Source organism: Aricia agestis, chromosome 15 (genome assembly GCF_905147365.1).
Source record: "Aricia agestis chromosome 15, ilAriAges1.1, whole genome shotgun sequence".
NCBI classification, from domain to species: Eukaryota; Metazoa; Arthropoda; class Insecta; order Lepidoptera; family Lycaenidae; genus Aricia; species Aricia agestis.
The window spans coordinates 14938175-14959236 of record NC_056420.1 but is presented as its reverse complement, the minus strand read 5'-3'; the positions used below and the strand labels follow the sequence as shown (position 1 = coordinate 14959236).

The following is a 21062-nucleotide window of genomic DNA, read 5'->3' as shown; positions in this document are numbered from 1 at the left end:
TATGTATTTCTATGAAATACCCTGCGCAGCTAGCGACACGAAGCTAGCGACACATTCATAGAAATATGAACATAGAAACGACGTGTCGCGACGACACGTCGTCTGCTGCAACTTCATGTAGTCGGCTTCCAACTTGTACCTTAAGAGGCGGTAAATGGTCTAGATCTATCCGGTTTTCGCTGGTTCACACAAGTTTACGCCGGATCACACCGGTTTGACATCGGTTCATATTGGGTCACACCGGCTCACACGGAGGAGGCGTCGAGCTGCGCGCGACGCACATGGTGTAGCACGCGGCGGCGCTCGTGTCGCGCGCACAGCAGGCGCGCGGGCGGCCGTCACGCCGGCGCGCGCCGCACCGGCTCCGCCGCCGTCGTCGCCGTCGCCGTGACCGTCTCCGCGAACCGCACCAGCCTCGGCCGCGTGCGACCGTCCTGTTCGATAGTATAAGCCACTTTTATATTATGATTCTAAGGGGCTGTTTCACTACTTCCTGATAAGTGCCGGATTGGTTATCCACAACTTAACTTAACAGATAGAGTATAGAGAATCTGTCAGATTTAAAGCTGTGCATAGCCTATCCGGCACTTATCAGAAAATTGTGAAACAGGCCCTAAGTCTGATTTATTATGATTATGATTCTGAGAAGTGAGTTAAAGCATTCCTTAAATGCGTAATGACGTAATGAATAACCTGATGAAAGCAACTTTCGGCGCCCATGGACACTCGCAGCATCAGAAGAGCTGCAGGTGTGTTGCCGGCCTTTTTAGAGGGAATAGGGTAATAGGGGAGTTTAGGGAAGGCAAGGGAATAGGGGAGGGTAGGAAAGGGAATAGGGTAGGGGATTGGGCCTCCGGTAAACTCACTCACTCGGTGAAACACAGCGCAAGCGCTGTTTCACGCCAGTTTTCTGTGAGAACGTGGTATTTCTCCGGTCGAGCCGGCCCATTAATGCCGAAGCATGGCTATCCCACGTGTATATGTCGTAGGATGATTTGATAAATTCGTGTTTTCGCGAAAATTCTAGGGATTTCGCGAAAACACGGATTTATCAAATCATCCTACGACATCGTAGGATGATTTGATAAATCGAATTTTCGCGAAAATTCTAGGGATTTCGCGAAAACACGGATTTATCAAATCATCCTACGACATATATATGTCGCAGGGAAAAGAAGATATCAGGGATATCCCGAAATCCCTAGGGATATCACGAAATCGCGGTAGATACCGAATATTCTTGTTTCTTACGTCATTTTACTAAACAAATCTAGTGATATGTCATTTCACTAAACTAAATCTAGTAAAATGTCAGAAAAGCGGATACCGCCGAATAAAAATCGAGCTACGCATTTCTCTCGCTCGCTCTAATACCCACACGGGCACTAGTGGGAGTGAAACAAATGCGTCGCTCGAGCTGGCGCGGCTCGTGTGATTTTAGTCGTTAAATTATTACGTGTACGTTAAGTTTGAATGCGATTTTCTAAATATCACCTTTTACGACTCTCGAGTTTCAACATTTTTTAATATTTTCCAGACTTACGCGTATGTTACTTGCATGGTTCGATAGCCTGTTAAATGTATATTATGGGGATATTAATAACTCAATACCGATAATAAGATCCCTTCACGCTGATAATGCCCCATTCGCGTTAAGAGGGCGACTAACGCAAAAAATCTTCCTCTCTTCACACTCACGCCCGTCTTTCATATGCCAGGTGAAAAAGGACGACGCGGATTCATTTAATTAAAATGAAAATTATTTTTTTCCTAATCACTCGATAAATATGTAACATTTAAAAAATCCGCTAGGTCAGTTCCTCAATGATAGAATTTTATACAATGTGTTAAAATATTAACTTAGTTTAATGCACGGTTATGGCAATGTATGAAAAATTCGTGAAAATTAGATGCATCTTTGTGATCGAGAAAATTTTAAGATATCGTGTTTTTGCTAGGTCTGATTCTCGGAAATATAATGTAATCTATGTCTACAAAATGAAACAATTCGGGGCTTATTTTCAAGTATCAAAATGAATTATAAAATCGTCAATTTAGGGTTAGTCGCCCCCATAAGATAGTGATAGGGTATTAGAGCGAGCGAGAGAAATGCGTAGCTCGATTTTTATTCGGCGGTATCCGCTTTTCTGACATTTCACTAGATTTAGTTTAGTGAAATGACATATCACTAGATTTGTTTAGTAAGAAGACGAAAGAAACAAGAATATTCGGTATCTACCGCGATTTCGTGATATCCCTAGGGATTTCGGGATATCCCTGATATCTTCTTTTCCCTGCGACATATATACGATAGCACGCAACTATCAAATATTCCCCCCAGCTGTTTAGGTGACTAAAATCATTGGCATAAAATTGTATATTAATAGGATGCTGGCAATCTTCACCAAACACTCTACATGCGCTCGAAAGGGGGCTTTATTTAAAATCGCTGTCGCAGCGAGCGCGCTCTATTTCTATTTTGCCTATTGAATACAAGAAAATCGAGTAAAACCGATCATGTTTTCTGTCGGTAGGCCAGAGTTTACGTGTAAAATTTCGTAGGATTCTACGAATTTACGGCAGCTTAATAATCTGGGTATTGATTAGCTGTAACGGGGACAAAGAGTCAATTTCGGGGTAAATGCTGACAATATCCGCAGTGGGAGTACAATCAGCGGCGCCATTTGCGGATCACACCTGGATGTGGGCGGGGTTCGTATTTGTAATTTATCACATTTGTGTGGTCGGGGCACGCCCGGGCATTTGCATTCCGTAAACTATAATAATAATCGCCTTCAGCGCACGGAAAACAAATAGCTGATAGGGATGATGACAAGATCAAATATTAGCGAATTTTGTTAATAAAATAAAGAAATCACGGTAAAAAATAAGTGTTCCAAAAATTTCAGCTTGATAGTTTGGAGTCCGATGATATGGTAGCCAGATATTTGGAAATAAAACTACCACATCTTCAAGTCCAGTAGAATATAATATTTCAATAATGCGTGTTCACAAAATCTAAATCCAATCTAAATCTAGCTGAATATTTTTTCCGATCATATTCTTACCATTTTCAGCGGTCTGACCCAATTGTCATTCAAATCCTTTTTTACCAGTGATCTCCATTATACACTTGTATAATGGAGGTCAGTGTTTTTTACTCTCCAGCCTTAAATGAGAATATAATATTATATACACTATTGTCATAGACTACAAACTAAATGATGATTAAAATAACGAGCATTAATATTAATTAAAATTAAATTAACAGGTGCGACAGAGACGCCACAATAGCATTTGTAGGTATTTTTTTTTGTCATGCGCCTTCAAAGTTGGATATTCAAGTCGAATTTTTTTCTATTTTTTTTTAAATGAAATAAGGGGGCAAACGAGCAAACGGGTCACTTGATGGAAACCAACTTCCGTCGCCCATGGACACTCGCAGCTACAGAAGAGCTGCAGGTGCGTTGCCGGCCTTTTAAGAGGGAATAGGGTAATAGGGGAGGGTAGGGATGGGAAGGGAAGGTAATAGGGGAGGGTAGGGAAGGGAATAGGGTAGGTGATTGGGCCTCCGGTAAACTCACTCACTCGGCGAAACACAGTGTAAGCGCTGTTTCACGCCGGTTTTCTGTGAGAACGTGGTATTCCTCCGGTCGAGCCGGCCCATCCGTGCCGAAGCATGGCTCTCCCACGTATAGAATGGCTCTCCCACGTATGTTTGCATGTCATTCGATAACTTATGCAAATAAAAGCAACTTTTGTTATTAAACCACTTTCATAAACGCAATATTTGATATACCTGTCGAACAAAGTTCTCTCCCGATGCGTACAAACTACGAAAGAGTGACGTCATACTTTCGTAGCACTTTGTAGCGTTTCGGGCAGGTCTATTTTATGAGAGGTTTGAATTGTCATATCTTGGTGAATTTTAAAGCTATCATAGTCATTCTTTCAGCGATGTTTCTATTTTTTAAAGGTTTTTCACCAATAAGAACGAAAATAGTCATCATGCCCATTGTCCCTGACATATTGTGATAGTTTTTAATTGTTGTAGAAAAGTAATTAAGAGGGCGACTAACCCAAAAGATTAAACACCGTCCTTCTCTCTTCACACTCACGCCCGTCTTTCATATGCCAGGTAAAAAAGGACGACGCGGATTCTTTGCCAAGTTAGTTTTTTCTTAATAACTCGATAAATATACAACATTTTAAGAATCCTATAGAGCAGTGTCAGAATTTTCAGGCAGTGATAGAATTTTATACAATCCTACTTCATACTAATCCTACTATTTTTTTTAAATTATTAAATAAGGGGGCAAACGAGCAAACGGGTCACCTGATGGTAAGCAACTGCCGTCGCCCATGGACACTCGCAACATCAGAAGAGCTGCAGGTGCGTTGCCGGCCTTTTAAGAGGGAATACGCTCTTTTCTTGAAGGTTTGCAGGTCGTATCGGTCCGGAAATACTGCTGGTGACAGTTCATTCCAGAGTTTTACAGTGCGCGGCAGAAAGTTACGCGAAAAACGCACTGTGGAAGACTGCCACTCATCAAGGTGATGAGGATGGTATGTTTTTCGTGTGGGACGATAGCGAAAAGTTGCAGGTGGTATGATTCCGAACAATTCCTCAGAGCATTCCCCGTGATACAACCGATAGAGGATGCAGAGTGAAGCTACATCTCGGCGTAATTCCAGGGGGTCCAAGCTGTTTGAAACACTATGGCAGTCAACAATTCGAGCAGCCCTTCGTTGGATACGATCCAGAGGGAGCAGTTGGTATTTTGGCGCCCCTGCCCAGAGATGAGAACAATATTCCATATGAGGCCGAACCTGCGCCTTGTAGAGTTGTAGGCGTTGGTCCGGGCTGAAGTACTGTCTCGCTCTGTTAAGAACGCCAAGCTTCTTCGAGGCTAATTTGGCCTTACCCTCAAGATGATATCGGAACTGGACTTCGCTCGATATGTTGACGCCAAGTACCTCAATGCTAGGGGAGATGGTTAAATATGTGCCCTCGAAACGAGGATAAACGACCTACGAATAATATTATAAAGGCGAAAGTTTGTTTGGATGTATGGATGTGTGGATGTATGGATGTTTGTTACTCTTTCACGCAAAAACTACTTTTGATTTTAATGATTTTAATGAAACTTTACAATAATATAGCTTATACATCAGAATAACACATAGTCTACTATTTTAACCGATTTTCGAAATGGAGGAGGTGTTATGTTCGTTTTTTTATCTTTAACGATTACTCCGCCGTTTATTAATCGATTTTCAAAAATTTTCTTTTGATATAATTATAGGGTATCATCCCAATTTGGTATTATATTCACAAAAGTGGTGATTTGATGAAGGATCCATAAGTAATCGAGGGAACTCCTCAAAACTTATAGGGAAACATGTGGTGACTTCGGTTTCGTGAGAAGTATTCTAAGCATATGCTACCAACAAGTAAGATTTTGTACCGAGGTATACCTGGTATACCGTGGTTCGGAAGGTGCTGAGAGAACTCCTGATTCTTTATAAATACAAGTTTGGGAGTTTCGGCGTTATTTCAAGAACCATGCATCGTCCCATGACTATGAGCCTATTATGACCCTGTTATTGGTACTTTTCATAGTCTTTTAGATCCAGACTCGAGTTTGTCAAGCGATAATTTAAAAAATCTATCTATACTTAATATTATAAACCTAAAGAGTATGTTTGCTTGAACGCGCTAATATCAGGAATTACAGGTCTGATTTAAAAACTTATTTCAGTGTTAGATAGCTCATTTATCGAGTAAGGCTATATATTATCACGCTAAGACTAATACGACCGAAGAAACTCAGGAAAATGTGGGCAAAACGGGGGAAATATTAGAAAGGGTTTATCTCACGAACTACTATAGACTAGACCACGTGAAGGGAGTATAGCTATTTTTTATGAAAATTATAGGATATCGTGTTTTCGCTGATCAAATTATTGGAAATATAATATAGTATCTATGTTTAGAAAATGAAACAATTCGGGGCTTATTTTCAAATATAAAAATAAATTATAAAATCGACAATTTTGGGTTAGTCGCCCCTTAATGCAGGCATCTATAAACTGTAATTCTGGATGTAATTCTGGATCAAAGCGCACGGAGTGCGCGGCCAAGTTCCAGCAGGCCGCGCGCATGCCGTGCATAAGTTCTACGGAAATCTGGGCAGATTATTGTAACTTAGCCACAGCTCTTGACAGACACGGCTTTATACCCCTTTATCTAGCCCCTCTGACTCGATAACAATCGGGGGCTAGATAACTGCCGATACTGACTATCATAATCCGTTATCCGATACGTAGAGCGGAGGATGGCAGTAAAAGAAGATCATCTACCTAAAATTGTTCAAGACGTTAATGTATGTACTTATAATTTCTATGATACAACGACCTTTAGAAATGTTAAAAAGGTAAAATAATTATATTATATTATTTAGTTTGTTTTATATCCATTTATTAAGCATTCAGTAAGTAGGCTCAGAAACGGCTACACCGATTGTAATGAAACTCGCAGACCCATCTAACGAACTGAGTAGATAACATTTTTCCTTAAAAAAATGTTTTGTGCCTACGATGTTGTAGGAAATAAAATTCTCACGTCCCGGTTGTTGCCAAACTCTTTCGAAACTGGAAGGCCCAATTTTGTGAGTTTATCCTGTCGTTCTCAATTTCGTATAATATCCAAAACAACATCCATATTTATGGGAAAACGGTTCTTTATCATCAGCTTTTGAATGTTCGACAGTTAGTCAAACAAAAAATTCAATACACTTTTTAATAACTAAGTATAAAATATTTTGTAAGTATTGTCAATGAAAAAGACGGCTGAAACATTTCGTTTGTCCCGGCAATGTATTTTCAATTAGTAATATTTGAGTTGCAATACTTAACGAACAATCGTATTGTACAATGAACATAATAATATCATAATTATTATTGTATGTTATTACAGGAATATTCATTATTTAACACAAACTTTAATAACTATGAATTACGTGTTTGAGCTGCGTGGAAGGTCGCGTATTGTTTATTATTTCAACACAACAATTGACATGGTTACGTTTATACAAAGGTATTTTTATACAGAACGTTTTACAGGCAGGTATCTTGAACTATGATATTATAATTATCAGTTTTCATTGTAATCTGCATTAAATAGACCTACTCGATAATTGTATAGAGCACGTAAAGAGAACAATTCCCTTTGAAACAATTCGGATGCTTGGATGGTTTGTTAGCTTTTTTTTTTATTAAATAAGGGGGCGAACGAGCAAACGGATCACCTGATGGAAAGCAACTTCCGTCGCCCATGGACACTCGCAGCTTCAGAAGAGCTGCAGGTGCGTTGCCGGCCTTTTAAGAGGGAATAGAGTAATAGGGGAGGGTAGGGATAGGAAGGGAAGGGAAGGGAATAGGGGAGGGTAGGAAAGGGAATAGGGTAGGGGATTGGGCCTCCGGTAAACTCACTCACTCGGCGAAACACAGCGCAAGCGCTGTTTCACGCCGGTTTTCTGTGAGAACGTGGTATTTCTCCGGTCGAGCCGGTCCATTCGTGGCGAAACATGACTCTCCCACGTTGTTTTTACGCTTTGATAAAGCAAATCGATCGTAAAAGCGATCGTATCGTATTTCGACCATAGAAAGCTGTGGTTGGCTGTTAGAGCACTAAACACAGCACAGGGCGTGTCTCGGTTGAAATCCCCGGGTTTAAGAATGTTTACTCGAAGATGCTGCCTAATCTACTTCAATGGCACAAAACCGATATTGAGATTTGAATTAGAAGTGCAGTTCACCGCGGCGGAGTTGGTTATAGTTTGCTAGTTCACGAACAAACAGACGGAAACTTCTCTCATTATTAACTTTTTGGTGGCGACGAACGATGCGCTGGTCGTGTTTTGCTTTTGTGTTATTACTTAATTGTACTATCAACAAAACTGCTGCAGTTCAATAAGGCATACGAAATAATTGCTTCAACTGTGCCGTTAAACCAAGTAATAAGTAGATACGTAGTTCTACCAGCTCTCTACTAGTTGCGTTCATCCATTGTGATATATGTAAAAAAAAAACCGGCCAAGTGCGAGTCGGACTCGCGCACCGAGGGTTCCGTACAAACCTGCAAGGTTTACAAAGTTCGTTCATTACGACAATCGAGTCATAACTATGGTATTTTTATTGCAAAATGAAATTCATAACATTACAATGGGGAAAGATGGAGGAGCATAAATTTAAGACAAAGATCTCTTTATCGTTTAAGTAATCCTTTATTTTATATTAACACATATCATTTATCTATAATATAACTGAAACACTTATACTAGCCTTGCAGCAGACTATCGGCGGCGGCGGCGGTCGGTCGCGACTTGCGGTATCAATGGTTGTACTTTTGCGTTTTGCGTTTTTGCGTTGACTTAGAATTTTTTTTTTTCACGGGTTAAAGGCAATTAGATCTAAGTATTTGATATGAATTTCAACTTGATAGCTCTACGCGTTCATGAGGAAAAAAGTAATAAGTTTATATTTATTAAAAAATATATATTTTGTAATGTAACTAAAAATTTAAGGTTTTCGGAATTTTTCCTTTATGTGTGCTATAAAACGTTGCTTCATGCCAAATTTCAAGATTCTAGGTCGACTGGAAGTACCCTTTAGGTTTTGATTCCCTTGCGAGTACTTGCGAGTTTCAAAATATGCAGCTTAAATTGCTGTTTCTTTTGATTGCGTTGACATAGAAGTTTGATTTTGTTACAGCTTAAAGGTATTATAGACCTGAGTATTTGGTATGAATTTCAATTTAATACCTCTACGCGTTTATGAGGAAATGGGTAGTAAGTTTAAAATTATTAAAAAAATATATATTATGTGATGTAACTAAAAATTTTGGTTTTCGTAATTTTTCCTTTATCTATGCTATAAGACGTTGCTTCGTACCAAATTTCAAGATTCTGAGTTCACGGGAAGCACCCTGTAGGTTTTGATTCCCTTGCAAGTGTCGAAAATTTGCGGCATAAACGGCTGTATCTTTTGATTGCGTTGGCTTAGAAGTTTGATTTTTTCACAGCTTCAAGGGACAGTAGACCTGAGTAATTGATATAAATTTCAGCTTCATACCTCCACGCGTTTCTGAGAAAAAGGGTCTTGACAGACGGACGGACGGACAGACGGACAACAAAGTGATCCTATAAGGGTTCCGTTTTTTCCTTTTGAGGTACGGAACCCTAAAAATGTACGAAGACAAAGTTTTAAGGTTTTAACCCTAATAATTAAAACCGGCCAAGTGCAGTTCGGGCCACGCGCAATATAGGGTTTCGCAATATAGTTTTTGACATATTTTAATGGTCAATGAATGTACATTTATAACGTATTTAACACTACTAACAACACCATCTCAATTACGTTTAACAAAGGAATTTGAACGAAAAGTTCCTTTATACTTCGCCAAATATATTTTTTTAGTTGATGGCTATTACTCAATAACTTAAGGCCGTCCCCCGAGCAAACGACCTTGGCCATACATTGGCCGCATTAACGAGATCGCACCAAAACCCTATTTTTTTACTTATCTTACTTCAAAATTGACCTAAAAAAATTTAAAACGGGGAATATGTAGTTTATGATATTGTCGATCTATTGGCGTGTGTTTCAAATAAAAGTAATTTGTGAATACTAAGGAGATGCTGAATGTATGCTTGAATTTTAATAAATTGGCTTTACTTTGGAAGCTGATATCATGAATATAATAAACGAAAATAGAAAATTTAAAACGTGGAAAGGAATGTTAAGATACTGAAGATTATTATTATTAAGATTATTGCTGTATTTTTGTTATAACTCTGTAGCTTTAAAAATTTTGAGTTTATAAGGCTCTAAATCTATATATTAATACGTGAGAGAAAAACTTTGTAACCCTTTTTACGAAAAATGGGGAAACATAGGTGCATGAAATTTCGCAGTTATAGTTTAAATTTTTTTTTTATTAAACGGGCAAAAGGCCCACTACACATTCCCACCACTGCAACTCCTGTGTCGCCAGGATCAACAGTGGCAGCCAACCACGAAAACCCTTTGATATGATCTCAGGGATGCCCGAGGGACAAGCTAAATCTGTCTTGGGACCCGCAACGAAATTAATCAGAAGAAATGTAGGAGGAGTAGGAGATTATAGTTTATATGGTGAAGGAGTGCATCGAGCTAATATTATTTTAAAATTATGCTTTTATCATATATATTTTAAACAAATAAAACGTTACACACACTACGAGACTACTACTAGGAAAAATTACAGATTTTTTGAGTGACGAGCCTATACATACGAATTGTACTCTTTTATTTATGGTTGAAGTCTGTTGACAACAAGTTGACAAATTAAAATTGGGTTATTGTTTTTTTTTTATTGAATTTTAGATACTATTAGACAATGCTTAAACGGCCAGTCTGAGATCAGCTGAGTCCCAGAGACAAGAATTGAAAAAAACTATGATTAAGTCAATATTTTTTACAAAATATAGGTAGTAGTCGTAATGTCGTTGCAAGTAAGGTCGAATTTCGACCATTGGGCGATCTCTAGTTAGGTAAATTACGGATTCTCCGTAGGGAACGCCCTTTAGAAGTCTTCTTAAACGATATAATTTTCATTTTAAATTCAGCATATTTCCTACTACCGTGAATTTTTTCACAGATGCAACCGTTTAGAGGACTTGGACTCTGAACGATTTTTTCCGCTTTGAAACTTCATAATTATATTTTCACAAATGGATCCCTAAATCGGAAAATTATTTTTGAATATTCGTAACATTAAAAAAACCTATCCAACGGCACTCCATACGGTGGGGTGGACGCGAAAAAACATATCAACCCCGCTTGACGTGTAGGGGAGGTAGTAGGTACCATAAAAAAATATTTTTTTAAGATTTTATATACCATTTTGTCGGCATCATTAATATATGCATTCATGCCGAATTACAGCTTTGTAAGTCCTATAGTCTCTGAGTAAAACCGCGGAAAGACAGACGGACAGACAGACAGACTGATAGACGGACGGACAGACCGAAACTATAAGGGTTCCTTGTTGACTACGTCTGATGGTTACATCTGCAATGTTTAAGAACACATTACAGGTACAATCTATTCGAAGACAGGTAGTACTCACCGGGTACATCTTGACCAGCGGCAAGTCGCCGTTGTTGTTCCTGTTGCGCGTCGAGCTCGACCGCGTGTTACCTGCAAGTTGCAACACAGGGCACAGGGCACACGATATAATATTATACGAGACACTTGTATAAGGGTGTGTTGTGTGTACCTACCGCAGTAGACATTACATGCTATAGATAAAACGGGATATATATATATATAGAAAGCGTCGATAATAATCGGTTTGTAAGCACTTTACCGTAAACACCTGAATTTGGCTGCCTATACATATAATATTATCTTTAGTAATTTCCCGTCGCAACTAGGTAAACTCTGTCCCTAATATTTTTTTGACGAAAGATTGTAACATAATATTATTATAATAGTAGTCAAAGTGCATGCCTCATAAATTAGTAATGAAGCTTCAAAGCATAAAATATATTATGCAGGTCGGCAGGCTTCGGCGAGCAACATTCCAGGAATCACTAACGTCCAGCTAATCGAATAAGGAAGGAGGAAGGCGCATTATTAAAGTGACGACAATTTCTTTTTCCCCATCGTCGTTCCGGACAAAGGAGAGTTTCCTCTTTTTGCGTTGTGCTCTATCGGATGGGTTTTATTTTTTACGAAACCCAATTAAAATTCCAGACGATAACAGACGGTTTGGGAGACAGCATGACATTCGATACTCCCTAGCGGCGACGTGACGAATATCGGTCTCGAAATACCGCAGAGGCGAAGGCGTGATACATCACCACTACTGCTGTCGATATCAAACATGACACGACACATCACAACAATTTGTTTTTTTATGAAATAAGGGGGCAAACGAGCAAACAGGTCACCTGATAGAAAGCAACTTCCGTCGCCCATGGACACTCGAAGCATCAGAAGAGCTGCAAGTGCGTTGCCGGCCTTTTAAGAGGGAATAGGGTAGAGAAGGGAAGGGAATAGGGGAGGGTAGAGAAGGGAATAGGGTAGGGGATTGGGCCTCCGGTAAACTCACTCACTCGGCGAAACACAGCGCAAGCGTTGTTTCACGCCGGTTGTCTGTGAGAATGTGGTATTTCTCCGGTCGAGCGAGTATAAAAATATAGCGTGTAGTGCCTTCATCCGAATATATGGAAACAAATTGATGCAGAAACCTTTATCAATTATTATCACCTTACACTCAGTACTCACTATGCATAATTGATTGCTACGTAGGAGGTCGATTGCAACACTTTGTTCGCTCCTTTATTGTCAAATACATGCATATAAATATGTACATTGTGACTGGCAAATAATAATCCAGTTTCTCTGTACAAGTTATCTGCTTTGGCACTAGCACGAGTGACATGAGACATAACTTGCCACACAGTGCTCGCCCAACGCATAAGCAATACTAGGTCACGCATCCTTCACACGATGCTCAATTACTCCTGAATATACTTAATCTGATTAGGTCGAGATTCTGATCCTCGCTTAGTATCAATTTCAGCTGTAAACAAACTCCAAGTACCATCGTTGATTCATATGCACCTGACGGACCTACGTCATTTGGTCTAGTTATCTAAATTCAATTTATAAGTCGTAATCTGTCGGCTGGGCTTGACATAACGCGACCAAACTACATAGTACGTAGGTCCCCCATCTGCCTAGGAATCAACTTCTCTGATAGTACATGTGATACCTGTGTTGTCCGCTGGGGGGCAGCAGGCGTGCGCGAGGCAGCGGCGCGCGGCGCGGTGGGCGGCGCGGTGCGGGCGCAGCGCGTACGAGCCGTACACGAGCGGGTTCATGCACGAGTTGCTGACCGCCGCCGCGAACAGCAGGTCCTGCACCTGCGCCGGCACGCGCGACGCCGACCCCCGGTCCACCATGTACCTGCCGCAACACACCCCTACGTCACAGATGGAGCCTATACTGTAGTGTAGTCCTACAACTACAGCTAGACATGTCATATGGTAATATATTATATTATGCCCTCTCCAGCCCCCGGCCGTTCTGGAAAAACTAAATAAAGTGAAACTCGAATAGACTTTAAGCGTTTAAATGGAAGTTAAAATTTTATACTGAAAATGCATTTCGTATTCCACTCCCTAGATACCATACCTACTTTGTGTGATGCAATCACAGCGATTTGGTTCTTTTGATCACCCCTCTTCATTTAAATATCGCAAAATATTGTAAAATACATTGGCACCAAAATGAGAAAACACAATAAACAAACATATAAACATTACAGAATCCAAATTCAAATGTAATATTTTGTTTATTTTTACTAGTAACAGTATTTATGGCCAGACCAAGTACGCATTACTCATCAAACCAACAAACTTTAGTGTCATATCTAGTCGGAGACACTTTAGATCAATGTACACGATGTATTGTTCAACTTGTTTTGCAAGCCACAGTATTACACAGTATGTTGACTCAACTCATCCCTACATTCTAATTAAAACTTAACTTAATCCTACATTAAAATTAACCGTAATGAAGAGGCGAGTTTGCATGCTTGTGATACTGTGTTGCCTTAAAATTTGTTAGACTAAATTGTCTGCTAGATTTCAGCTACCGGAAATCATCCTAATGCAGTGTACGAACGTCGGAATCGGAACGGTCTAGTATGAGGATAGTCTACTGCAACCACTAATACTGTGACAACTGGCCAAATCGATTATGAAAGTACCCTCAATTATATTGATATATTTTTCTTTGTTTACGTCTACGAATTGTTATGATTTTAACTTATTGTAATCTATCTTCTAAGCTCGCTTGACGTAATTTGTAATCTTTACATTGTTTGTATCTCTTTACTTTATTGTCTTTCTCATGTACCTAAGTGAATTTATGTAAATTCTTATGAGAATAAATGTCTTAAAACCTAAAACCTACATCGCGACCTCAGACAACTTACAACACGACGTAAAATTTAAATCAAGACTAAGTACAAACTTTATAATATTGTCATGCATTTTATTAACGTAATGTATTATAATAGCTATGGTGTGATGATGAGTGTAGTGAGACCGATTACCACATATGGCTGCGCAGTGTGGCATAAAAAGGCTGAACAAGTAAACTGTAATAAAAGACTAAACAGCGTACAGATACTGGCATGTCTAATAAAACTCCGCTTCCTCTGCTTGTTCAGATGGAGGCCAAAAAGGTGGCTCTCAGGGCCAGGACGGCGGGTAGGACGAATTGGGTCTCCACCCCATTTCGACAGCTGGAACAGTGTCTCAGTGAATCACCTATCATGGCCATGCCATCAGATGCCATGATCAAGGTGTATAGCTTTTCGAAGCAGTACCAGGTTTTTATACCTTCCAGGGAGGACTGGGAAAGAAAAATCCCAATCGATGTCCGCCCTAGCGACATAGTTTGGTTCACGGATGGATCAAGGAAAGACAACCGTGCGGGAGCCGGATTCTACGGGGGCAGGCCACCAAAAGGCAAATACGCCTGTTTGGGGGAGTTTGCGACCGTGTTTCAGGCTGAAGTCTTCGCTATCCTCGGTTGTTCACTAGAAAGCCTGGAGATGGCCCTAGTTAATAAAAACGTTTTTATCTTCTCCGATAGTCAAGCTGCACTTAAAGCACTGACTGCCGCAGAAGTCTCGTCCAAATTAGTTCTGGAATGCGTTGAGACGTTAAACATGCTAGGAAGGAACAACAACATCCGCCTAGTATGGGTCCCGGGCCACAGCAATGTCCCTGGCAATTAAACCGCTGACGAACTGGCTAGGCTTGGGGCCGAGAGTCTCATATATGGTCCAGAACCAGTCTGTGGTAAAACTCTCAGTACCACAAAGCAAGTGCTCAAGGAATGGGGTCACAGACTATGCAGGAAGCAATGGGCTGAGACCCCTGGCCTTGAACACTCCAAGGCACTAATTCCTGACTTCAACAAGAAACAATCAGAATTAGTGCTCACCTTGGGTAGGAACCAATTAAGAATCCTTACCAGAAGCCTAACTGGGCACTGCAAGCTCAACAAACACCTAAACAGAATGGGTATTTGTATAGCATAACGACTTGCAGATTCTGTGAGGAGGATGAAACACCTATTCACCTTCTCCTCGACTGCCCTGCTCTACTAAAGAGCAGGAACAGGCACCTTGGTCGCCACGAATACTCGTCCACAGAGGAAATTCGTGGCACCAACCCCAACCATATTGTTCAATTTATGAGCAGTATTGGGTTGGGATACTCTAGTGCGAAGGAGTCACAATAGATCCTCATGGGTCGCAGTGACGTCAGGGCTACAGCGACCTGCCTTCTTTAAAAAAAAAAAAGTGATGATGAGTGATGGTGGTGACACAGTAATGTAACCAACGGTTGGGTTGGTGTAATCGGTATCGGTCGGTGTGATGATGAGACATAGGAATGTCACCAACAAAAATAGGTGATATAATTAGTAAATTCAATGGACAAAGTGCATGTAGATAATGTTTTTTTAGTGTCGAACGGTGGAGGCTGTTACCACATAGCCATGGTGGCGTAGGGCAGCCAGCAGAGCGCGAACACGGCGACAATGGTGACGGTCATGCGGAGCGTGCGGCGCCGCGCGCGCTGCAGCACCCCCGCGCCGCCCGCACCCCCCGCGCCCTCCGACCGTCGCAGACGCACGCGCCGCACCTGCATCGCCCGCCGATCTGGAACAATACAATAACACTAATGTAACAAAATATGTAGCCCGCAATTTCATCAAAAAAAGAAATTAGGTTGAACATACTTTCCAGCAATAAATTTATATTGAAATTAATTTTGACGTGGGAGAGCCATGCTTCGGCACGAATGGGCCGGCTCGACCGGAAAGATACCACGTCCTCACAGAAAACCGGCGTGAAACAGCGCTACCGCTGTGTTTCGCCGAGTAAGTGAGTTTACCGGAGGCCCGATCCCCTACCCTTTTCCTTTCCCTACCCTCCCCTATTTCCTTCCGTACCCTCCCCTATTCTCTTCCCTACCCTTCCCTACCCTCCCCTATTACCCCTTTGAAGGCCGGAAACGCACCTGCAGCTCTTCTGATGCTGCGAGTGTCTATGGGCGACGGAAGTTGCTTTCCATCAGGTGACCCGTTTGCTCGTTTGCCCCCTTATTTCATTAAAAAAAAAAAAAGTTTACAGGATATAACACAAGCAAAGTGATAATAGGGTGTGTATGAATCCCACCTATAGAGTTCACTGTGAAAGTGCAGCGCTGAAAGATAGACTTATTTAATTTTTGTATAAGCGAATCATGGGGCTGGGTTGCCTGCCCAGTGCCCATACAAATCACAAAAAATACTCTTTCAGCGCTATTTCTTTCAAATTGAACTATACTTATACAAGGCACATTTACTAACACTGTCTAACTGTGTTCTGGGTCTATATCTCTAAAAAATAAAATATATAAAAAACGAGCAAATATATGAACTCTCTTTGTCAATAGAAATAGTTAACATTGAAAATCTCGAACATTGAAAGTACGCCATTCTCGCATATTCCTCTTTTAATTGAATTTTATTTATTTCAGTTCGTAGTAAACAGCGTCTGTCGGATACAGATAATTCTCAACGACACGTTCACGTCATTAATATTTGTTTGGGTAAAACCATCGCGATCCACGTGGCGTTGGTGTCATTAATATCATCGCATTTACTTTCAAGGAGGACAGTTTTTAATCAGAGAGTCTTACTTTGAACTCGCTAAGATTATGACACTCGAAGAAAGTAAAAGCTTTGATACGAAACCTCACGATCGAGCCATTTCAGTTAAGTACGTACTTATAGAGCGTACCCTGTTTGAGAAAGTATTTTAATTTTAAAAATTAATACTTTAAAATATTTGCAGAACCTTATTTACTGGTATAATTTAACGTAAGTCAGGGGTTCCCAATCTTTTTCAGCCTGCGGGGCAGTTACACGTCACATTTCACAATATTTTGTCACGGCGCCCTACTGTACCTAGCTTTTAGCAAAATATACATAAATAAATTTCTTTAATGATTATAGTTAGGTTATGAGCAGGTAAATAGTAAGACATTTGACGTAACGCGACCAAACGACGTACGAGTAGGGCCCCCATCTGCCTAGCAATTATCTTCATACATAAAGATTGCCAGGTTATTGTAATTGTAGGAGCTGCTTACTCGACTACACCCTTTTTGTGCTATGATAGAATATGATTGTTGAATTAAAAGTCCTTGATATAAAATGATAATATATCATATATAACGGGTCAGCTGATGGAAAGCAACTTCCGTCGCCCATGGACACTCGCAGCATCAGAAGAGCTGCAGGTGCGTTGCCGGCCTTTTAAGGGGGAATAGGGGAGGGTAGGGAAGGGAATAGGGGAGGGTATGGAAGGGAAGAGGAGAGGGCACGGAAGGAAATAGGGGAGGGTAGGGAAAGGAAAAGGGTAGGGGATTGGGCCTCCGGTAAACTCAGTCACTCGGCGAAACACAGCGGAAGCGCTGTTTCACGCCGGTTTTCTGTGAGGACGTGGTATTTCTCCGATCGAGCCGGCCCATTCGTGCCGAAGCATGGCTCTCCCACGTCAAAACGTTTTGTATTTTACATTAGGTACCTCTAATGTAAAATACAAAACGCAGTCTACAGTGTGCAACAAAAATAAGTGACGATCCCGAGCGTTACCCCATACAAAAGTTTTAAAAAAATGTTGGTCTTTCAGCGCTGCTACTTTCACAGTGAACTCTCTACAAGGAACACGTACACACCCTAAAGTATTATCACCTATTTTTGTTACACCCTGTATAATCATTTTGGTAAAGGTTTGGAAACCTACCCCAAGATTGATGGGGAGCGGAGGTGAGGGGAGAGTGGGGAGGAGGGCTAAACACCCCCCGTACTAAATCCACACTGAGAAACCCCTCAGTTTTGGAGCTACTAACCTTTGAAATTTTCGGAATTCTGAGGCGTGTTTTGTGACGGTCGCCGGCGGTCGCCGGCTGCTGCCGCAGCACAGTTACACTTCTAACCTAACCTAGTTTTGGACTTTCTGGATTGTGTTTGTTTTAGTTTTGGCGGGGGGCTGCGCCTCCCAAGCCCCCCTTTTATTTGATGACGGTCGCCGGCTGCAGCTGCCGCAGCACGCTCGCTGCGCTCGCTCGGCTCCCTCGTGTTGTGGTCTAAGTTCTAACCTAACCTAACCAACTTTTGGACTTTCTGGATTGTGTTTGTTTTTGTTTTGGCGGGACGCTGAGCCCCCCGAACCTCCCTTTCGGTTCGTAGGTACGGAGGCACTCCCTAGTAAGTAAGTTACACATAAACACCAGAAAACAGATGACCTTATCGAACAAGATTACGAAAATTTTAATTGTAAATTTCTCCTAAATGGGAGGTGGGAGGGGTTTTCGGGGCTGAAAGTGGCATGAGGAGGTTTTTCTAACCCAAAACATCCTTCCTCAACCCATGTGAGCACCAAAAAATTGGGGTAGGTTTATGAACCTTAGCCATCATTTTTATCAAATTTACAATTAGCTTAGTATTTTTACAATTTAAACGTAGTTGGTAACCGTAACAGTCAGATCGTACCATACTTAGTATGGCACGATAAACGAATATGGCGATGTCCGGTGAGCCTCTACTCGACTAGGTTTTGTTCGTACGTAATGTTTGAAAATATATCGACAAAAGCTTATCTATTTGAGTGAATATGTATAAAACAGTACTAGGTTTTGTCCATGCATTTTCTTTGAAAATATCAAGGCAAAAAGCTAATCCACTTGAGTCAATTTTTTTACTGAGATAGAATAGGTATTGTCGAGTAATATGCATAAACAAAAGCTCATCTATTAGAGTCTGGCTCGTGACTCAAATGGTATAGCCTTTGTTAATACGCTGCCGAGACTACGGGAAAATTATGTAGGATCAGCAATGTACGTGCTAGCTCGTACAATATTCGTTGGAACAAACAAACAAAAGGCTAAAGCACTCGTAAGAAACGACATCAGAGCAGAAATCCTGTGTTGACTGTTATTATAATCCATTGAAAATTGATGACGTGAGGCCGTGATTACATAGGAAACTGCGAAGTTTGAAACTAATCCGCCAGTGGCACCGCTAGACACAAGTGCTGCACCAATCCCACCCTTGCGACGAGATTAGCTCTCGAGGATCTAACTTAGATATTAGTTATTACTGGTTAATTCGAATCATGGTTCCAGTGACAGTCCATATAACACGCTAGAGTATTTACGTGAGCGATATTCTTCTGGTTTGAATGTTCTGTTTTTACTTCTACTGGAATTCAGGTAATGAAGAAGAAAGAGGACGTTGTATATACGTTTTTTAATTTGTATGTTTTATGCACACAAAACTGACTGAAAACTATATATTTTTAAAATTATGATATATAAGATGTTGGGTTTAATAACCCCTTCAACCTCATGATCATGTGGAGATAAATTCAGTCTCGGGTTGCGGATGGCCATCGCCGCGGACTGCTTTACCAGCTAATATCCTGCGAAAACCGGCTGCTGTACACAGCGCGACGTCTGAACACCAGTGACCACCCCCGGACAACGTGAAGGGGCTGGAGCTCTTTTCACCGGCTTGCTGATCGCCAGTCTCTGAGCTAAGTGCCACGTGGTCCTGGACCTTCCCCCATACCTTCCGAGTACCCAGACGCCTCACTCAGAGGGACCGTGTGATATGAGCTTCACTGATGCGGTTAACGTCATCGAACATTACAGCTGCGGTGAACGATGAATGCTCTGTGAATATTATAGCGGCGGTGGCGCCGCGGCTACCTATTTCGAGATTTAATTGATTTGAAACAGCAAATATAAAACACACGATTAAAACTGATGACTTATTTGAGTTATATTCAATTTCTTTATGGGATTAGACGAAGTGCTTACTTTATAATAATAATAATATCTATGGACGCTTCACACCACGTCAGTCTGGCTCCGTGGTAAGAACCCGAAGGACTTGTGTTACGGGTACCAGACAACGGAAATATATTCACTACTTTTATATACAATATACATATTATATTTAAGATAATTAAAGTATAAAGTAGGCGGTAGTGCGGTGTATATCACGTCGCCTAGTCCCGTGCTAAATTCAATTTGTGTTACAGCAAATAGCAATCGGACAACGGATGCACACCGAACAATCATTTTACTCATACATTTTTTTAATCATTAGATATTCAATTATTATTTTCTAAGTTTTATACGAGGAATCTTTAAATCTAATATCTATACGCCTAGAAACTTTTATCTTTATTGTGATGTTCGAAATAGCGTAGCTACAAGGAGCACGTGTAGAGAGGTCAACCAGAACGGTGTTCAGAACATCACAGGAGCGGGGATAGTTGTTAGTCGTTACAAGCCTCTCCACCCCCCTTTCCCCGGCGAGACAAATGCACTGAAATGCCGATGTAGCGAGTTTCCCATACAAATTGTTCTAAACTCCCTCCGGTGCTTCAGTTAGATATACACTTTGTTTTACGTTTTATATTTGCCGAATGTTAATCAAGCCTAAAATATTCAGTCAAACGATAAACAAAACATTTTGTTTTTAATTTCTGGGAAATACTTACGTTTGACTGATTTTCCTCAATTATCGAATAAGTGAATTATAAAATATTGAGTTATGTCTCGTTAGCGTTGCTTATATGCGCTTTTATAATTTTGGACGTGACGGCAATATCGGGACGTCCGCGGTAAAACGATAAAATAGGGATTAGGGAAGTAAAATTTATGGAAATATATTATGAAGACGCTTTAAAATTTCCGTCGACGATAACTTTTTAACGTGCATGACATCACGACGTCTACACTCTTCTGAACCGCACAAAACGTCCGCGGTGCGTAAAATCAAAAGGGCATATAACATGCCCAACGTTTTATTGTGGAAGTCGGCGTCTACGATAACGTGACGTCCGGAATTATAAAAGCGCACAATGTCCA

At 40.8% G+C, this 21062-nt stretch overlaps 1 protein-coding gene across 1 annotated transcript in view; it reads right to left on the bottom strand.

Moving 5' to 3' along the window:
* Window positions 1-338: 338 nt before the first annotated feature.
* Window positions 339-21062, bottom strand: part of LOC121734487 (gonadotropin-releasing hormone receptor-like) — a 46377-nt gene continuing 25653 nt past the window's right edge. Inside the window, exons 5-8 of the mRNA XM_042125100.1 lie at window positions 15622-15793; window positions 12827-13020; window positions 11174-11244; window positions 339-434 (exon numbers count right to left, since the gene is read on the bottom strand). Of these exons, the coding sequence (XP_041981034.1) occupies window positions 339-434; window positions 11174-11244; window positions 12827-13020; window positions 15622-15793 (533 nt within the window). The remainder of the gene's footprint in view (window positions 435-11173; window positions 11245-12826; window positions 13021-15621; window positions 15794-21062) is intronic.